At 41.9% G+C, this 22527-nt stretch overlaps 1 protein-coding gene across 3 annotated transcripts in view; it reads left to right on the top strand.

The window, feature by feature from the left end:
* The window catches only part of vav2 (vav 2 guanine nucleotide exchange factor), a 190832-nt gene that overhangs the window by 134238 nt on the left and 34067 nt on the right, over nt 1-22527 (top strand). For all 3 annotated transcript variants that reach the window (XM_084035065.1, XM_084035066.1, XM_084035067.1), the window contains exons 3-4: nt 6849-6907; nt 17571-17639. In XM_084035065.1, coding sequence (XP_083891191.1) covers nt 6849-6907; nt 17571-17639 — 128 coding nt within the window. The remainder of the gene's footprint in view (nt 1-6848; nt 6908-17570; nt 17640-22527) is intronic.

A 22527-nucleotide genomic window follows, 5' to 3' on the forward strand; every position in this document is an offset into this window, starting at 1 on the left:
AACATGCATGTTTCTTGTTAATAAATTCATTTGGAAGCAATTTTTAACTTTAGTCCTTGCATTAGAGTAATGGCATTCAATGTTTTAATGTTACTGCACATTGTGAATATTGCACTGAAGCTTGATTTGAAGGAAATCGTGAATCAAATCGAAATCGCAATATCTGTCAGAAAAATCGCAATTAGATCTTTTCCCAAAATCGTTCAGCCCTACAACAGACTGTTGTTTTCTCCTCCTCCTTCCTGACTGGTTCTTCTCTAGGTTTGTGTTCTGCTAGTTTTCGTATCACTACTTGTACCTTGAGGTGGTACCTGCAGCCCAATCAGGTTCACAGGTAGTCCAGCTCCTCCAGGATCCACATCCATATGTGAGGTCACAAGAAGGTGTGCTATGGCTCCCAGCACAGTCTCAAGAACCTGGAGGAGGAGACCGGCCAGTAGAGTTGGGCTGATTTCCGGTTTCACCGATCCGGTTCGGTGCATGGAGCTAAACTGGTTTGATTCATGCAAACCGGTTGAACCAGCATTTATGACACGTTCTGGAAAATTAAAAACATCTGCAACTAAATCCTACTTGTATTTCCTTAATAATAAGCAGCAATAATGACAAGTGATTAACATAATATTTTATTTATTTATAAACAGACTAACGGAGCCAGTGCGAGTATCCGCTGCCGATTGTCGAGGTGGGAGGGGGGAGATGCCCACGCAGTACCTTGTGTTTGTTTACTTTGACATTGTGAAGACGTGTTAGCACTAGCATTTAACAAGCTGAGAGCATTGATTCGGAGAAGATAAAAAGCCGGTTGTTGCTTGAACGAGGCCGCCTTTGTATCATCAACACATATATGATGCACAGCAACTTCGCTTGTGGTTGAAGAGTTGTGTAAATATGCAAGACGAGCAAGCGTTAACCTTTCATAGTTGTTTTGAAACCTCAAGATAATTGGCTTTCCGACGCTCTTTAATATATCACACAGCCGGTGGCGCTGTTGGTTCCGGGATGTTTTGTAAAAAGACACCGTTGCGATATTACGATGAAAAGTAAAGTTCGATCACAGTATATTTTTGACTCTCCTTTCCGTGATTCCAGCGCAATCTTCTGTGTAAAAAGGCCTAATGTTTCACTCAGCAGAGGCTGCTGTGGAAAGTGCGACGCCTAGTGGTCAAGGTTGGTATACTGGTTCGGTCCGGTGTTTGGCTTAGTATCAGACCGGTTTGAAAATGTTTGAACTGGCCCAGCCTACCGGCCAGTACCCATGGTGAGCTGGACTGTAGGAGGGCATCAACCCAGCAGTGGGACCAGTATCTGCAGGAACAGGAGGTGCTCCACAAAATGACCTCCAGCAGGGTACTGCTGTTCCTGTTTCTGACCAAACTTTTTTGAGCGGTGTAGTTTTATCATTTACAGTCAATGACTGAGGTTATACTTGGCATCTTCTTCGATGATACTCTGTCTGAACTTTGTTGCATACGGTTTCAATTACTGCTTCTTTTTTTTGCCATTTCTCCTCTTCATCCATTTATCTTGACTTTTAGCCACCTGGATGAGTTCTCTTCAGCCCCATCTCTACTAGGACCTGTCTTAATACTGCATGCTCTACGCGCTGGTTCACCATTGATTTGTGTGTGTGTGTTTTCACATGTGAATAGGTTCCAGCAGGGCACATGCTGATATGCTCACATGTACAAACATCCTGTGACTCGCCGGCGTAGTCACACATAAGCGAGCAGACCCATGTTTGTCGATTTAGCGTGAAATGGGAGAGGTCATGAACATGTCTGCAGCACATCGGCAGATGTTGACCAGGCGACACGATCTATGGAGTACAATTTGCACATATTAGCCACTGTTAGCCTCGTTTCTTTCAAGGAGCGCGGGTTCAGATCAAATCAATGTCCCAAGGTCCTAAAGCTAAACGAGCTCTTAAATTGATCTGTCGGCACATATTCACATCAATGATTCATATTGATGAAAGTAGGAAATGTATGGGAATTTGCCCAACTTTTTTTCTTTTTAAACCTCTAGCACCATCTGCATTATGTCAAGCTAATCCACGATTCCAATCAGTGACATAAGCAGTGACTCTGTACATTTTGTGTGTGGGCTGAATGCCCTCTGTAGGCTTACAGATATTCCTGTTTGGCACTGGGGGTAAACGGGGTCTTTGGGTCAGCAGTGGCACTCTCTGCGGCCCTCAGGCCAACCCGGAGGCTTTTCTTGTCTGCACACAGGCAGCGCAATCCCCTGTAATCAAGCAGCTGGAAGGGCTGCTTTGGGGGGATTTGGTGCAATGTGGCAGGTGCCAATCTCACTGCAATCAGGATTTACACAGGCCCTGCTCCCTTCTGCAATTTTAACATGAGCTTATGCTCAGAGACTGTGTCATAGACGAGGTACAGGAACCCTTTAGAGATGCAATCAAACGCACGCAATGACACTTGGGTTTTAACCTCCCCCTTTGATCCAGGAGGGTAGAAGTCTGTATCATGTTTTTTGGTTATTTAATTTGCTTGATTGATATTATGTTTTGAATTTACCACCATTGTAAGCATTCCAATATTCATAATTAGCTTAATTATTAGGTTTATGACTGGATAGGTGTTATCATTTCTGTGATAGAATGTATGTCTTTAATGTCAATGAGGCTTTTATCCATTATTGTTGTATTCCAATGTTTTCATTCATGGCTTGATTTGTTTTTTAAATGTATTAAATACGTTATTTCAGCTTTGTCTGTTTTAACGTTTGTCTTAAAGTCATTTCTTTATTTGGAGCACTTCACACACAGCAGCTTTGCATGAACAAATCTACATGGCCACCCTGCATGAATACAGGTTGAATCATTTGAATAAATAAAAACACACCCTCGGGGTGTAAACAGAGTTGTGTGCGTGTACATCCATAAAGGGAGCGTCTTTGCTTTATTGCATGTGTAATATTTCTGACATTTATGCGTGTGAAATGTGTGCGTAATGCAGAAGCTGTGAAAGGGAGAGGGAAACGAGAGGCTGAGCCCAAAGAAGAATAAAAAAAAGACAGAGAATAAGAGGAGGTTTTGTAAAAGACAGAAACTCCCGGAGGCAGTAGGACAGTGGGACGCACACACGCACACACACACACACACACACACACACACACACACACACACACACACACACACACACACACACACACGGACAGGCTCAGCCGTCGCTCCTCTGTCCGTCTATTATTGATGTCGGGCACGCAGGGTTCCCACTCAGCCATCTGTTCTCAGTTCTCCCACTCTGTGTCCCTTTTTGCTTCATGCCTGCCACTTTGGCACGCTGGCATAAGCAGAGCAATGCTGTCCTATCAAAGTGTGAATACTTCATAAATATCTCACACTATCAGGGAGTTAGCTGTAAGAGGAAGAGCCCAGAGAGAGAGAAATGAGGGGGGAAAAGACAAACCAGAAATGTGGTAAATTTTTCATTAATTCAGCCTCTTTGTTGGATGACTTCCAAGACATGCATTGATTTGCGGTGCGAGATATGATCTTGCCATAACTGCAGCAGATGTGAGCAGACTTGGCAGCGGGGTGTGGTTTGTGATGGACTGTCAATAGTCCGCTTGTGCATGTTTTCAGATCTTAATCAGATCACTGCCCTGCCCTCCTACTGTTAACGGCATATGGCTGCAAATTTCATTGGATTTGAGTTGAGTTGATGACCATACATATTCAGTTGAGCCCGGTTGCCGGGGGTAACGCGCTCCTCTGGGTCTTCCCATTGGCTGCGAGGTGGTCACATGAGGCCTCGCTTGGCCCCAGCTGGGGCCACATGTGGCGAGTCTGGAACTGTGTAAGGGTGGCGTGTGTTTGCAAACACTTGGCTTCACCTCGCAGTTAATCCGCAGATGCAATCTTCGTCCTCACTCCCCTGCCACCGCTGCCTTGTCCTCCACACACACACATGCACATTCATGCACGTTCATGCACGTGCACATGCAAACTTGTAAATGCAGTCAATGGAATCGTAAATGTTCCGTGCCAGTCTCGTGCAGAAACTGCAAGCATCGGTGAATCTGTCTGACTGAACATGTGTCTTCAATTACATCCTCCTGACTGACACAAAGGGTCCGATGTGGGAGGGCAGGGGCTGTGGGGTGGTGATTAAGGTAAGATATTGGTTCAGGGCTTTAGAAATCCAACTATCGCCCCATCACGTGACTGGTCTTTTCGATATTCCTAGAGGGGTGGAAGAAGCTTTAGTCTCTGGCTCGCCCCACAGAGTTAAGACCCCCTGGGGAGTAAGAGATGAGAGGGAAATTAATAATGTGTAGAGACTCAAAGGCTTTGCCTGAACCAAAAGGATCAGATGTGGGTGAAGAGAGTGTTTTAGAGGCAGAAAGGGGAACAGCAACACGGGCCGGGAGAGGAAAGCACAACGGGCCACCTTTGAGACAGACGAGTGTCATTATGAAACAGATTAAATAAGTTCAACATCTTTTGAGTATCAATTATCTTCAGGGTTTGAAAGCCCAACTTCCCGCTGGTCTTTCCTGGAGTATTCCTTGAGGTGGTTCAATGAAATCGATCATTATCCCGTATTCACAACTCTTTGTTGTGAAACTGTAGCTCTCCATAAATAGATGAATAATGGAATTGTCGTCCTAGGCACTGTTCACAATGTGAGAACAAATTTGTACTTCCTCAGCTGCACTGAAAACAGATTGCAAATTAGCATTTTTTTTCCTCCAAGCCAGAGGGAGTCACGAACAGCACTCTCAGTATTTTCTTGTTTTTTTTTGTTTTTTTGGCGTGTGAGTCTTAACGGGAACGAAAGCTGAGAACAAACGGTTTAATGTAAAGGCAACTGCAGATTTGATATGAACAGACTCTAGCGTGCGATGTGTGAACGTCACGTTAGCATGCTCAGTGTTGGCACACTTCTGGCTTGTCTCCCCCGGGCCATGCACGCTTCGGCCCCGCTGTGACCCTCGCTGGCTCGAGGCCAGCAGCTCCGCTATCCTTTGAACCTGGGCAAACCTGGCTGGAACCATCTGTCTTTAGCAAGATCTGATCCCTCTACCTTGAATTAAATATTAAATACCGGACTGATCCATCCATCCAGCTGTTTTATTCACACTTTTAATGCTTAATCTTTTAAATTAGACCGTCTGCTTCTCCTCCACAAAGACAATGTAGGCTAATAAGACCAAAAAAGATGGAGCTAATCATTCTGGGGCAGCGTGCCATGTGTGATCCCTCCCTGCTGCACGGCCAGGTGGGCCGCATGCCACCCAGCAGCACAATTAAATTATCCACGCTGATTTATTAAACACCCTGACCGTTGGCCAAACAGACATTGAGCTAAATTAGCGATCCATTCTTCTCCACCCTCCTCTCCCTCTTTGTCTGTCTTTACTCTTCATCTGAAAGACGTGGTTAAAATATATGTTAAGGAGGAGTGTAATGGTAGACCGGCACCATATTGGAACCATTAAGCATGAACATGACTGCCTATTACACGGGTCTTTAGCGCCGCGGAGAAATAACCTCTTATCATCCTGTGGAGCAATAGCCCCGTCGAGGATTCCCTCCATTGAGTGGAGATGTAAATGAATGTGATGTATAGGTACTCCATACACAGTGCCCTGTGTGATCCCCCCCCTACCCCCAAACTCCCCACAACTGATTATGTTAAACATGCTTGAACAGAGAGAAAAGGTTTTGGTCAAAAGTGCTTCAACGTAAGTATCCCGCGGTCCTAAAGTGGTGGTCTGCTCTTCACAACAGCCATTAGCTCATCTCGAATGTTAAACGCCGTAAGTGCTGAGATGCTGCTGCATTGTGTGTTTAGACAAGAGGCTGTGTGATGAGCGGCTGTGGATGACACACCTGCCGAGGAAGAGGGGCTGAGATAACAATTTTCTCCTCCCCGTCGAGGAGACATCTGGCGTTGCCACGGTGTTGCGAGGCGAAATACACCCAGGAGTGGGTAATGAGGCGTAGGAGACAGGGTTTGTGTTTTGTTGTGTGTGTGTGTGTGTGTGTGTGTGTGTGTGTGTGTGTGTGCGATGGTGGTTCCCTCATCTCTCTGAAACTAGCCTCTGTAGACCCTGCAAGCACGCCATCTGTAGTCCACAGCCATAAGCCCGCTTGCGTGTGTCACATAAGCGCCGTTAAATCAGCTTAAATACAAACACATTGGACCTTAAGGAAACACCATGAAGAAGAAAGGGAAAGCACGGAGGTTAACACGCCGTAGAAAACAAGATGGAGGGAAACGATAAGGGGAATTTGTCACCGCGTGCGTCTAATATAACCAAAGTTGTGCCCACCCGTCCGTGACTGTGCACCACATGTCTCTGAATGTCACCGTTAACATGGTGGCGGCGAAATGTTTACACACCGCCACCCGAGAGGGTTCTAACAAACCTGCAATGTTCAATAATGACCCTGGAAGAACAGGAACACGTGTTCTTCTCATTCATAGCTCATGTGGAATATAGATTGTGTTAGTTGCTTTTAAATTATTGTCTGTTATTGACTTTTTTGTTGTTGTTGCTTTTATTATTAGTGTTGCCTTTGGCTGATATCACTGAAAGGCTGTTTTTGTATTTAGTGTTTATCTCTTACTTACTGCTTTTGTTGATTTATTTCTTCTACCCTTCACTTGCTTTCATGGCTGATTGTCCCTTTGGCTACTTATCTCTCTATCACATTTGTCACAGACTATTTTGTCCGTTGTGTTGATTTGTTTGTTAAGCGTATCAATGAGACAAGAGAAGCATCACAAATGAAGCAAAATTGATCTTGTGAATAAAATGATGAATAATGAAGAATCATTATGTTCATCTGTTTCTCTCTCTGTTTATTCCAGGTTATCTCCGCTCTGTCGAGGATCTCCCACCACAGCATCGCACAAATCAAAGGCATCAGGTACGTGTCTCGTTTATCATTTCAACAGCCCAAACACTGGGGAGCATCTGTGTGATAGAAACCATTTGGATAAATGTATTTTCACATTACCTCGTAGGCCTATATTAAGATGGAGGCCGCTACATCTGCTGCTCATTTACAAGTCAATTTACATTTTTAGGCAATTAGCTGCAGCTTTTAGCCACTGTTATCGTACAGGAAGACAAATAATACACAGCAGTTCCATCTGTCACTCAAAGCAAGTATTGCAGTTCATTATTGCGCTCCGAGCTGAGTTAGAACGCTGCGTTGTATGCAGTAATTTCTCACGGATAATGGCGAAGCCGAGAGAATCCTTCAGACTGCTTTATCAGGCCGGGAAACCGGGCTTCTGATTTCTCTTCATTTGCTTCAATCTGCTCGGAGCTCGGCGGCTCACCGGCGCCACATAAAAAGCCATTTTATCCGTCTCGGTAATGAGTAGATGGAGCGCACCCATTAGGAGCCGTGCCAGGAAGTGAAGGGGGGAGAGATGGTGAGTGACAGAGAGAGAGAGACAGAGCACATTAATAAAGACAACACAACCCGCTGACTGCTGGCTAATTCATGTCCTGTCCACACTGTTCTGCTGCGAGGTGTCGACATCGAGGCTTGTTCGACCTCATGTAAATCACTCTTACGGATCCCGAGTTACTTTATTCCTCCTAATCACAATATTTACTAAATCTAAAAACTGTTATTAAATTTCACATTCTCAAACTGTGGGTCAGAGTTGAAAACACAAATGGTTATGAATGTAGCTTTATGGCAAAATAAATGTTGTGTTTTCACAAACCTGGATTCCAAATAGGCAGCAAGGTGAAAGTAATTAAGAATCGGACTACTGAAGTGTCCTTGAGCAAAGCAATTTCATTACCCTGACCTCTTCCCCTGCTTTGGAGGTGAACGCGAAACAGCTGATTTATAGGGATCGATAAAGTATGACTTTATTAAGTGAGGTCACATTTGGCTGTTGGCCTGAACACAAAAACGTTTATGAAGGTAATTAGATGGAATACTGAACTACATTCCCTCGAGGGGACGTTTCAATGCAGGGACTGCAAAGCCAAAATCATCTTGCTATCCATTATTACCTTGGTAGTTAGTCATTGTTAATCAATTATACCCTAATAACACACAAATAAATAAAAATGTTCTTAAATTAAAAAAAATATTTAAAAATGTTAAACTTTTCCTGACTGAGAGTTTAATAGAAACTTTGCTTTTGTCACCTTTCACTGTGATGGATGTGTTTGTCCCAATAGACTCCGGTCCACGTTTGCGGTAGGTGTGTGTGTGTGTGTGGTGTCAAATTTGATATCAAACTAAATTCACAAAATGTGAATACTCAACCCACGGAGACCTTGATGAATTCAAGTCCATTATCCGTTCCCAGCTGCGGTCCTTCGCTCCAACTTAAGAGCCTGTCTGGATCTCTTAGCTCGCTGCGTTCTGCTCTCTCCTCCAAGGAAATCTCTGCTTCAGCTTGCCTTTATTTCGTGCGGAGCAGTTCAGGTACGATTGCCTTGTTTGAGCTTGTACTTCTCATGGTTTTATCTGTTGGGAGTCGACTGCGAGTTATAGCTGAAAACAGTAAGCTGCTGCGTTGGTGTTGATTCTCAGTGGTATCAGCAGTAGTGCATATGTAGCGTTGATGTCTAACACAGTTCTTAATGGAGCTTTAAGCAATAGTCTGTTTCTTATTGCCTTCTCTACATGATCTGTATAACTGATTATAATTATATCCGAGCCCATGTACTGTATGATTGAACCGGATACCAAGCAGAGCACTTACATGATGTTCACTGATGGCCTTTCTAAAGGGTCTCCTTCTTGGTAATCCTGCTCAAGGCAAGGTCAGCTGAGTCAAAAGTTCCCGAGGACCTGACAGACCTCTTCTGTCTCGCTTCAAAGCCCCTGTCAGCTATCGACAGGCCTGCCATCACACACCATAGCGTACATGAAAGTAGTGTACCGTAAAGACAGGCCCTCCAGGCCTGCTGCTCTACAACCACGGAGTCATGTCATTTCACAATACAACTACAAACTGCTTATCCGTTTCCTTTCACCTCCACGTCTCACAGGATGTTTTCTTTGTGCCTGCACGCCTTCAGAGGGATGCTCCTGAGATTTCAGATTACACTTGTGAGAAACAAACACAAAGGTGGTTGAAAATGAAGCAGCAGAGGCCGGATGAATAAACTGAAGTTAATATCTTACTTGCCCCTTTAAAGGGTATAGAGAAAACATATTGTATCAAGGAAACTGTTTGAGAAAGCCATTAGAAATAATATTTTTCTGTCTGTAGCACCTCAGGGTGCAGGTCTAGATGACCAGGCAATAACCCCTCAGTCTCAGATCATGTGTGTCCGTATATCAGGCCATCCATTTTGTGTTAAAATGGCCAGAGAGATAACATTGCCACAGGCATGTCCATTGACGTTCTGTTGAAGCCCATTGATTCGTCTGTGATGGGTGTTCACTGTAATCGGCCATCGACAGTTTCACGTCTCTGTCACTGTGTCAGCATTCCAGCCCGGTCGGGAAGTTCATGCTTTATGCTGTACGGCGCTCGGCACGTCTAGAGATACACTGGACACACAATCAAATATGCATTTGCTCAGTTCATTTTCTTCCCAGCTATCTCTAGGTTCTTTGTTACTGTCCATCTTACGCTCCGAGTCGATGGCAAAAATGAAGATAAGCTTCCTCTTGTTCCTCTGCGTCATAGATTGTTTTTGCCCTCGGATTCACCTCTCAGGCGACAGATACGATGCTTCACACACGGCATTCAAAAAGAACGTACTTTCTGCGTGATAACGGGGGGGGAATGGTTTCAAAGTGCGAGAATCAATGAAATAAGTTTTACTGACTAAAGTAGACCGTTCATTTGTACAACTTATCTTTTCTTTGAAACCAAACCTAAAACCTTGATACCATCTATATCTGTGAACAATTCACTGCAAAACCTGTCAATCAAATCAAAAAGCGTAAATCCTCTTTGTGTGGAGGCCTCGTGTCCCGATCTCTTTGTGTGTCCGGAGTTGACCTTGTGTTTCTCACAGCTTATCTTCAGTATAAGCCTGCGTCATCCTCTGCCTGTTGTTCAGCTCCCTCCTTCCTCCCGCTTATCTTTACTGTCCTCGGCTAACCCCTCGGTTAACCTTTAACCCACTCGCGCTTCACTGTTCTACTTCATCACTGAGCCGGGCTGTCAGAGTGGGAGAGACCTCAGCTCATAATTGTTCTTACAGAACAATAAAAATTATTTATCAAAACTAGATTTCTGACATCAGATGTAGGACTATTTCTGCCTGTAAGGTAAATTATTTAATATGCATGTGTGACTATACTCAATAAAAACCACAACTATGGGTGGAACTGAGAAACACCAGACCTTTACAATAAATAACAATACATATTGTCCCAATAGAAGCAAACTGGTGGTCACTGCAAATTAGAGGTTATTCTTGTATACTGCTGAAAAGTCAAAAGCACCTGTTACAAACAATCACAACAATGCACACTCATATAGAGCAGATTGGAAAGAGGTGTATTTCCTCTCCCAGCCGGCTGCCAGCAGGTTCCCGAGCGGTTCACAGCCAACTTCAATCCTCCAGGATTCTCCGCCTTCCTGTTTCCTGAGTGGGCGTGTCTAGATTCCTCCGTCAACACGGCCATTCATCCAATCACAGGGTGTTTCTTTGTTAAGGCCCTGCTTCGCTGGAACATATAAACAGATGTTGTCTCAGATATACAGGAAGAAAGATGTTGCTGATATATTCACCAAAACCATCTTAGATTATAGATGTGAAAGTATTGATCCGCTGTTTTTCTAGCTGCTCGTTGAGCAGCATCTCATTCATTCTTTGCAGGCAGATCCATAAAAAAAACAACATGTCAAAATGAAATGAAAAGGATGGAAAACCCCAAGATTATGTTTTCCAATTGCTTATTTCGTCTGATCAAAAGACCAAAAGATGATGTGATATAAAAGAGGGGAAAGCGACAAATCCGAGAACGTTCAACATTTCTATTTTAAACGTGAGTCAAGCGATAGATAATTCATATCTATATAATATAATAGTTAATTTACTAATTGAATAATCGCTTCAGCTTTTCCTGAAGTTCTTCTGGGCTTGATGAGAAGCCATTTGTGACTTGAAAGATGCTTCTGTGAAATAAAGATAAATAAGAAATGGGCCTTTTATAGTATTACTGCTGAAAGATGGAGTTCAAGGGACGATGGATGTGTTTCTACGTTTCAGACGAGGAGGTTGCAGTGCTCTCTCTCTCCCTCCCTGGCTCTCCTCATGGCGTGGGCTCGGCTCTGCCGCCTCACGCCACTGAATCACACACATTAGTGTGCAGTAATCACAATGCACATCCACGCCTCCTGTTTCACTCTTGTCTGAATGCGTTGCGTGTGTTAATGTCGTAAATGCTGCGAAAGAAACAGGCAAAGGAAGAGGCTCCTACTCGTATGTCATTTAGCACACTTCCTCCAGCGCGGCAGGCTTTGTGGACAGGTGCCGTACAATAAGTGGAAAAGTGCACACCGGCCAGCGATTTATCGACCCCTGCAGAAACAAAGCCGCGTCCTGGGACATGAAACTGCTTCCACCTCAATTTCAGCTGCATTCACAACTAAGGGCTACACTGTTGTTCTGCTGTCGGACAAAAGCTGATCAATGGGACGGGATCACGCCGGCTTTGTCCAGCACATGCTCCCTTCACGGCAGCAGTGGCTTTAATCAGCCGAGAAAAGGCCGGACAAGAGAGGTTGTTTGTTGGTTCGGAGAATGAAATGTGGGCTCTCATTAGAACAGGTGTTGTTATTCTTTACCTTTATTCAACCAGAAAAGCCTCAGTGAGATTATTAATGCTTTTTTTTTTATTTATACCTTGGTTGAAACATGTTGCAATATTTATTTCTTATTATTAATTAATGCTATTTATTAAAAAATTTGCACAAACAAACAAATTCACATAGGGCATGCTTTATTTAAAGAGTATGCTTGAAAGAACTAAAGGAATTTGGAAGAAATTATTATATTAAAAAACAAATCTTAAAAGAAACATTTACTTTAAATCCAAATAAATATTTGTTAATTTTTTTATAGAAAAATTATCTATAAAGTTTGAATATATTCTGCTTTTCTGAAGCTAAATTTCACATTAAGTTTTCTGCTCACGGTTACTGAACTAAAAGACTCTACATAAGCCTCGCAGTTAGTTTGAATGAGTGAATAAGAAGTGTAATAATTGAAAAGTCTCTCTATTGGTTTTCATTGATTTAGTACCAAATAATTAGGAAATGATGGACTGAAGCAAACGAACGGAAACCAACTACACCAGCGAAACACCGAAAGTACAATATAGCCCATTAAAAATGAGCAGAGCTAATCGGATAAACCAGATAAAGGGAACAAAAACACAGATGGCAGAGCTTTTAAACTTGCTTACATTATAACATGAATCCTTCAGTAATAGGAAACTATTTCCAACCAAATACTTAAACCTAACAAAACCCCGGAGCCCAACTAAACCAACAAAGAGAGCGATATTCTCCTAATTTTACCGAAAAGAGTCCGTTGTACTTAGACAACACAGGTGAAATACTAAAAACAAGCACTTCAATAAGCCAAATCAGGAGGGCTTATGGAAAATCTGTTGGGGATAATCAGAGGTATAAAAAGATAAACAAAGGCACTTTGTGTTTTCTGAATAGACAAGTGATTACGTAGAAGAACCACACACCCAGATTAGGCCTGAACATGGAGACAATAGAGTATCATTGAATAGCCAAGAGACGCCTCATCATCGGAGTCCTGATGAAATTATAAACACAGTCCAATTACACCGCCTTGCATCATTTAGACGAAATGAAAACGGCAGCATCGGGCCGTGATACGGCTCCACAGAACAACACCGGGGTGATACATACGCAGCGCAAAGCCATGCAAACTACTATGTAATTAAATTTAGCCCTGCGGGACTCCATTAATAACTTATAATATAATGCACATTTCATTGGAGGGGGCCATCAGATGTGGGTGCGTTATTACGCTCTGGAGGAAGCACCTCCTGCGCTGTTTCTGCTCATAACACTGAGTGAGAAAGCAACATGAATCAGATGAGGCAGCTTCTGCATTATGATGCCTTAATAATAGTACTTGTAATTAGCTCTTGCAAATACAGAGGTTTTAATGAAGTCAAGCAAACACTGAAAAGTTAGCAAAGTTAATGAACCGGGGAGGACTGTGGGGTTTGCATCATCCGTGTGTGTGTGTGTGTGTGTGTGTGTGTGTGTGTGTGTGTGTGTGTGTGTGTGTGTGTGTGTGTGTGTGTGTGTGTGTGTGTGTGTGTGTGTGTGTGTGTGTGTGTGTGTGTGTGTGTGTGCGTGTGTGCCTGAGGATGACCAGCTGACCTTTGACTATCTTGCTGAGCATTCATTAACTTGATGGCTGAGTGGTCTTTCCACTGCGACCGCTGCTTTAATTACACAAAGGCTGCTTGCTGGAGTCACACAGATACCAACTCGCTCTCACCCCGGCGTCAAACACAGCAACTTTGTCATCACGCCGCCGCTTCAAACTACACTCTACGTATCCCTCCAGCGTCATCGTGGGACTTGTCAGCGACGGCGTGTCAGTATGCACTTGTTACATGCATATTCTCTAGGGATGGGAGGATATAGGAGCGCAATAAAAGACACCAGTGGTGAATTAATGATGATCTGAGATATCGTCAAAAGTGACTTTAGAAAAAGCTGTCTGGCTTGCTGTCATGGTCGAGTCTGATTTTTTTTTTAAAGGCATTATTTATCCCTTATTTATGCAGGGAGATCTGATGATGGATGTTATTTAAGATTATTAGAATGTTAAACATTGAAAAAAAAAGATGTGACTCTTATCTGTGACACAATAATAATATTGTTTGTAAATGTAAAGTTGTTCCAGTATGTTTAAGTGCCGAAATGTTCATATTGTCCCATGTCTGCTATTTTCTTTTAAAAATAAACTAAACATTTAGCAGATGCTTTTGTCGAAAGCGACTTACAATAAGTACATTTGTCGAAAGAAAGAAACCACAACATATCATTGCCGATAAAGTAAGAGCGAAAAAATAGAAACAAGTGTTAAGTGCAAAGTAGTAAATCTGTTCAGCAAGGATACCTTAAGTACAACAGTGCTATGATCAAAGTGCTATAGGTGAGAACATAGTCTTCACAGGAAGTCAGGTTTAGCCAATGATTTGGTAAGGTTTAGAAACAGAGTGTGATAGACATTAACTTGACTAAAGACGTATGTGACAAATGTCAACGTTTACATTTACAAACGGCAGTCTCCCGGACAAAAGTCCTGTGTTTATTGGCCGTTGGCTCTTTTATGAGAAATTCTATCACAATAAAGTGTCACCTGATCATATTTTAGATTAAACACAGTCGAAGGGTTTCACATATGAGTGCTTACAGAGAGTTGAGTGCCTTTTTATGAGAGCTTTGAACGTCTACACTGACATTGAAGCGTCTATATCATCTCCCAGCTCACTTCACAGTCGTCAACACCTTTTCATTCTTTTTCTCTGTGTTCTCTCTTTCCTGCCACAGCATGTTGCTTGATCTATCCCATATGTCGACAATCATACATTTGTTTCAGGGAAGTGCATTTAATCAATCAGCAGAAATCATCTTCACATATCATTGAGATGTATTCATGAAGGACTTAACTTAACTCAACTAGTTAACTTTATACTGTAAATTAAGTTTTATGATGCTTTCTCAGAGGCACCAACTTGCCACTTCCATCATGCCAAACATAACATCCTAATTGGGAAAAAAGAGTAATAATTAACACACAGACAAAACTCTTCCTCTTGCATGAGAAAACAGTACAATTCAAAAGATTAAATAACAAGAAGATTATTAAAAAATTGAGACTATGTGCTGCTGCTGTATTTTGGGGTACGACACAGTTCAGTAGGCCCCGGCCTCCTGGTGTCACGCAAGGTAAACCTGCTTGCAAACCTTTTGATGTCTAATCATGTTAAAGTTGACAGTCTTCACCATTTTAAATACAATATGTTTTCAGCTTCATATTTCACCTCATGTTATTGAAAGGTGCATGTTTGGACGTAGGAATTGGTCAAGAAATAGATGATGCATATGAGGCTGGGAAGTAAAGGGACTTGTTGTTGAACAGAACAGAACTCCTTGAGGGTTGTATTGTGTTGTAGGTGTGTACTGGGTCAGAACCCAAAGGTGGTTCGCAGGACTTTTTATTAATGTTGCCAAATATATTTTCAGAATTTCTTCCAGGGAGCCAGAATGTCCGTAATATTTTAATTTCCCGCGTATCCAACTTCTAACATTGAATCCAATATGAAAGGCTAGCGTACATTCTGGTCAACTGATGACAGGGAGAACCTGTCAACCCTGCCAAAATGCATTTATTTGGTCATTTATCAAATATTTAGGTCTGGTTGACCTGTTCAAGATGATAAAACATGATACAGAAATGGCAGAAAAGATGGTCAGTAATGTTAATTTACACATAATTCCACTCTTCTCCCAATTCACAGATAGGACCTGTTGTTAAAGTCTTGGGAATACTGGTGTAGCTGGTTTAGTTACTATGGTAGGGCGGTGTATTAGGGCCACTGAAAAAAAAACGGAGCCGAATTATTTTTACAGTGGGCCTGATACGCTGTCGTACTGTGGTGACATTTCTGGTAATCAATGATAAATGTTTTCCTTCCTTGTTTGTCTTGTTGTTTTTGATATAACCTATTGTCGTTTTTGTTTCATTTTATACTAGTAAGGTTATTGGGTCAAACAATTATATATTATATTTTATAAACATCTATTAAATACACTTTTACTAGACGTTTCTTGAATTGTGTTGACCTTCTACTTAAGTATGCACGTCATTGTATTAATCATTATACCCTTGAAGACTTTGTGACTCAACTCATTTTGGTGTTGAGAATGAAATGAAAGTGTATCATATTTCAACTGATTGCTATTCAAACAAGTCGGTGCAGGCTGCACCTTGGTCTCCCCGTGAGCCTGAAACCCTCCCTCCCTGTTCTCCATCGCTTTTCTGGAAAGATGCCGTGTGCATGTGTGTGTCCATGGTCTTTGACCGTAAGAAAACAAATCATGTGTTCGGTAGTTGCATTATTCAGACGGGAGTCAAGGTCAACCTTACAGGGCTGTTTACCGTAGCAGAAAGCCCGGCTGTGTGCAGGATTTATTGCTCGAGGAGAGGATGGTAACAACGGCAGAACGCTGTGATCGTGGTGGAAACAAACAAACAGGCAACAACAATCAAACTCCTTAAAGAGAAAAAAAGTCACGATACGTTGAGGCGTTTGGGTCCTCTGAGAGCTGCTAATGACCAATAAATCCACAGTTTCATTCCCCAAATGTTTGTTTTCTTCCCAGTAAAACTTTTTACCATCCTTACAGCTTGGAGGTTAGAAGGACTGCCTGCATTATTAAACTTGATTCCTCGGTATGGAACGCCTTCGTAGCCACATTACAGCATGCGTCCCAAGTTAAATTCCAGCCTTGGGACCTCTGCTGCGTGTCGTAACCCTCCCTCATTCCAGCCCCTATATCCTCACTGTAAAATAAAGGCCAAGAAATGATTAGGTGTGAAACAGCATAACCCAGAGAATCTCTCATAAACATCGAGGGATTAGTTCGATAATTCCGTTTCAGTAACTTTATCATGGTTGGTGATTAGCGCTGATCGTGACCTCACTGATTTTAATGAGCTTCAGCTGTGCATGACATTAAGCTATTAGGCTGTAATTTGTAGCAAAGCGTAAAAAAAAAAAAAAGAAGAAGAAAGAAGATGAGGAGATGAGGAGAACGCAGCATAAAAGCGGTTGGCCAATCTAATCTAATCATGCACTTCACAATGATGTTTGGAGAAAACAAATATATTTAAAAAGATAAGAAATAAATCCGACCTGCTTAATGAGCTCATTGATTAGTCATCTGTTTTTATGCTCTACCACTTCCCAAGAGTATGATTGTATTTGTTGACGCTACGTGGGCGGGAATGAGAAATTCAAGAAGAGGGCCGGGAGGAATCGTTGCGATTATTGTACGACATGGCGGACATGAATGCTTAAATTTATGCTAATGTAGCTTGTAGCGCATCGCATGGGCCTAATGTTTTATAACAAAAATAAAGTAGAAAGGCTTACTTTTACTGTGTAAAAAAAGAGGACTGCCCTTAACTCTGTCATTTTCAATATAATAAATGTATCTGTATTGTCCGTGAGGGTCCTTGAACGATGCTCAAACCCCCTGAGAGCATTTATAAAGGTTGTGTTCCTTCCTGAATACCTGACAAAGTTGGCTCTGTGAAGATTCCAGGTTTTATTTTTCATCTGTCAGCAGCAGTGTGTTGATGTGTTTTGATAATGTTGCTTTGTGACTGATGGGGTCCTCTGTTGAATTCATCCTGCTGTTGTGCTGCTGACGTGATGGAGTGACAACCTGGCAGAGAGAACACCGCATTTTTTTGACTGGTTATTTTTCTACCTGGTACTCGGCGGTGTGTGCTAATATGTTCTACTCTCTCATCCTGTGTGTGTGTGTGTGTGTGTGTGTGTGTGTGTGTACCAGGCCCTTTCCGTCAGAGGACACGGCTCTGAATGAGGATGATGTGTACCGGAGCCTCGAAGAACTGGCAGAGTAAGTATGCATTCCACAAGAAAATACATACTGTAGACACTTGTTTTTATTATATTAATCTTAAAGATATACCTTGTAGCAACCAGGTTTTTGTTGCCAAATAGGAGCCGTGTGAATATATTTTTGTCCTTGCAATGTCAATACAATTACAAACACACACACACACACACACACACACACACACACACACAGATCATTGTGTGTTTTTAGCTATTGTTACGCAACATTCTGATTTTTAAAACCTTGGATCACTTTAAACATATTTTCATCTGGATTTGATGTTCTAGCAGATTAAAAACATGTTATTTTCTTCTTCAGGCAAAAGTCAATGCTGATAGCATTTTAACTCAGAAAATGCTTATTAGACTGGGTGAAAATGCAAAAAAAAAAATGGTGTCATTATACTGCAAATTATATTATATTACCCAAAACATATTAACATGTATATAATATATATCTATATAAATAAATATATATATATATATATACATGAATACATATACAATTATCCATCTGTCATCTTGCAATGTTTCAGTTTGATTGCCACTTCTTCCAATTTGCTGTAACTGCCTAATTACATAAGCGTGGCGCCCTGTGTCACTCTGCCCGTTGCCATGGTGACAGCATCTCTGGTGTCGCTGCCTCTCCGCCTGCCTCATGGCTGGTTGCCCGGCTTGGTGTATGTCGAGTGGGTGGGTGATATTTGCTGGGTCGGGTTGAAAGAGATTCTCAGGGTCTCGGTTCCAGCGGTGACAGCAGCCGCTCATCTCAGATTAATGGAGAATAATTAGTTAACGGCTCTGAGATGGGCGTCATTCATCACAGAAAGATGGGAGGAAGGAAAGTGGGAACTGGAAAGGAGAGCATGTGGGCCATAGATATATGCCCCCTGAATACACGATTCTGGTGTGCGGTGGAGGATGAGGAATGTGCTCTTGCTAGAGGAGAAGAGTGCCAGCCAAGCAGGCTAATGCTGGATTAGAGTGCATTTTAGCCAAACATTTAGCCCTGCAAGCTTGGAAGATGGTTATTTACCTTGAAAACTGAATTGAATCCGGCACAAAAAAAGTGACGAGATTGGAGGAAATACTAAATCTTTATTTACATAAAAGGACAGAACATTGGCTCAGCACCTAACTTTCTGTGGGCGAGTTGCATAACATAACTTCTTTTATAAAAAGGGACTAAGTCGGGGTTAAAGAAGTGTCCCTAAATGCACCAGGAAATATTGAAGAGGCTTAAAAATGTTTTACTTATTTTATTATAAATCCATTATAAATTGAATACCTGCAGAATAATGGTTACTTTGTAACTTTTTAAAAGGTGGCAATGGTGCATGGTATCCATAGCAACAAGTGTCACAGAGTACAGCAGAAAAGAAAGTTAGCATAGCAGTAAGTTTTGAATTAGTTATATATATTGTATTATTTCCATTTCTATTTACCTCAAACCTGCAAAATCTCTTTCCATTAATGTTTCATAGACTGTATGTAAGAAATGGATGTAGTCACACTGACATCACCTGTTGGTTTATGGTTCACGGTTTTTGAAACCTCGGTTTTAGCTGTCAGCATCTTGTTGCCATGACAAGAGGGTGGAGCTAAGTGCAACGGATTGCTGAATAAGACACTTTTAGGCAACCAAAATATAGCAATAATCTTTCATGAACTGAGATCAGAATCTGAATAGGTGCCTTTCAGAGCCCACAACGACACCGTACAGTGAATAAAATACAACCAATAATACAAAAAAAACTATAAAAATACAAAACAAATAATGAGTTAGAATAGACAGTTAATAAGTAAGCAATTTGGACAGTTAAGATAGGACAGTTAAAATAAGACTCATTATCGTAGGGAAAAGGCAGTTTTAAACAGGTGGGTTTTGAGTGTGGATTTGCAATTGTATGGCACTTCAGCACTTTGCAGATCCGTAGGTTGCTGCCGGGTTTTGACTCCTGTAACTATGGCAGCAATGGCAGCAGCTTCAGTGAGCTTCAGTTCTTTTTCTCCTTAAATGGTCTGTATTCTTGTAACTTGCTCTTTGTGTAACCTGTAGGCACAGAGGGCTGGGTCTGATTGAATTAATCATGCCGCGCTGCAGCACGGCTGCTCTTGACCTTTTACAAAGAACATGTATGCATTTGGTTTCATCGACGGATACATAATTGATTCATCAGGAGGTCCTGCAGCTAATACAGTTGGACACACTTAGCACATAGGCCACACTAGCAATAACCTTGCTCTCAAAGACTTAGTAATTAGCCTGAAATATCAATGCATGCATAATTTACACTGGGTGCATGACAGAACTGCTAGAGTGAGAGAGAGGACAATGATGGTCTCACTGTAATAAAAATTGTAATACGTTATGGATGTAGTACAATTTCAGAAAATAATACAACCGTCCAATGGTAACATAAAAATAACAGCATGTAAGGGATAAAACAGCAATGTAGCAAACAATAAAAATCAATGAAAATGGCTCCATTAAGTTTGGTGATAAGACGACAAAGGATACTAAGTGCAATGGAAGGCAATCTATAAAAATGGATTTCGAGGTGAGATTTAAAAACTGAGATCATGCCAGCGGACCAAACGTTAAATGGAAGACGGTTCCTGCAGCCAGGGCAGCGAAAGATCGATCAACCTTTCATTTGTATCTGGAGCAGCCAAAAGACTTGAAGTGGCGGACCCTCCGGTCTCTGAGGAGAGCTGGAAGTCCACTACTCACTACTGTAATGTTGACACATTGTATTTAACATACAGCTCATTTATTAGACATTTAAGGCTTCTGTATGTGGATGTTCTGCGGCCAGCAGTTGGGCCTGAGATATAGGTGAGAATGTCTGTGGTTGACCGTGTATCACTTTCAAGGTGATGCCGGATGATTTCCATATTTACAACATCATGTCGGAAGAACTCATGTCCGGTGAGGTGGATTGAGGCTTAAGGCTGTCAGTGTGAGCTCACTTGGAAATGACGGGTGGAAATGAATGGCACTGGGCTACTTTGGGTGGAGGTCTATGTGCGTTTGAGAAGCAGCTCCTGCTGCACCGCATCTGTTTGCAGACGTGTCTGAGTCAGGTGGAGGCCAGTCTCTACCTAATTGAGGTCTCCTGGGTTAATGTGGTAAACTTGATCCGCACTTCCTCCCTGTGGCTTTGTGATGTCGTCTTTATGTCGTTTAACTCAGCTCTCCCCGTCTGGAATGACTCCATCCGAGAGTTGACAAAGCATGAAATGGGGCTGGATTGGGAACAATCACCGAGGGACTCTTTGCTCTGAAGGCCGCACAGAGATTTTCATTCTGAAGCCAGCAGTGTTACAGGCTCTTAGTGTCACTCTTTTGCAGTTTATTTTGCTCCATTAATCCCTTGGGCAGATTAGCATGGGAATCAATAGCATGGAAATGGATGGCCGGTATCATTTACTGCAAGTTATTAAGGCACATACTTTTTAAATGCAACTTTATATTACCACATGTACAGTGCCATATTAGGGCCATTGGAGGTAAAAAAAAGTATATATATATATATATGTATATTAATACAGAGCCTGAGATGGGGTAATATTCTGAGAAAAACTCTATGTCAAATTTGTGAAATTATGAAGTCATAAAATTATGGGGAAAATAATGGAGTGCAAAGCCCTGGTCATAACAGCCATCCGAATTAATTTGCCTGTTAAAGTGGTGCATTAGGGTAAGGATGGCCTCTGAGCGAGACTAAGGTCCTGAAAGATACATATCCATGTTTTCTTTCATTGTCTCTCTTTCTGCTTCCATGACCATGGATAATTACTCATATTATAGCATTTGCATGAAAGTAGAGATGAACAAGGTCTTTAATCTTGGAAATTATATTTTTTCCTTGGAGTAATATCCCCTCTCTCCCACATATTTCACCTACAATGACCCTAAAACAGCATCGTACTTGGGATAAACTACAAAACCAAAGCAAAGGTAATGTAACCAAATTAGTCTGGCCTTGTGAGATATAGTGATCCTGCAACCAGTTATTTTCTCTTCAGTCTGTATAGATGCAGTGTGGCAGCAGCACGGTGCTGTTATAAGCGATGCTGGAGCACCACACACAGTATATTACAGCTCTCAAACCCTTCCTGTATTATGAAACAACATTTTGTTGTAATAGAATATTTTATGATTGTAGAAACCTTGGCGACCTCCTCTCGGTAGCTCTGATACGGTGAGTCATCCCTCTGTGTCATTGAGGCCCGGGAGCAGAGGCTGGCAGGCCTATTGCGTGCACACACTGGACAAACTCTGGCCTGTCACTGTGCAATCAAACAGAAAATCAGACCTAATTCATGAGTCCTCAGGACTTTCCTCCCACTTCCTATCTCACTGATGCATTGTGATGCATACACATGCACACGCAACGTGCATTTGAATGATTTATTAATGGCCACTAAAGCCCACGAGACTAAGGGATGTAAATTGTATAGTTACGATGCGACAGCATCACACTTGCAAGAATTATGGCTTTCTAAGAATTCATACACACACACACACACACACACACACACACACACACACACACACACACACACACACACACACACACATTCCCTGAAACATTAACCATAACCATCAATAACACAAGCCTAAACCCCAACCACATTGTCTATCATTAATCTTAACCTAATGGAAACCAAGAGCTAAAAATAAAAAGGGACAGACTTTTATTCCCAAGTAATTGTCAATTTCCTGTGAATTCGCATGTGCATGTGAGGGGAATCGCTGGTCTTTATAAAATATTTTCCACAACAAAGTTCCTAGTGCATTGCATGGATAAATCAGGCTAAAAAACAAAGAAAATAAGACAAAATAGGTTTGTATAAACACATAAGTTTAATAAAGTTTTTAC

This window comes from Eutrigla gurnardus (assembly GCF_963514095.1).
Source record: "Eutrigla gurnardus genome assembly, chromosome: 19".
Classification (NCBI taxonomy): domain Eukaryota; kingdom Metazoa; phylum Chordata; class Actinopteri; order Perciformes; family Triglidae; genus Eutrigla; species Eutrigla gurnardus.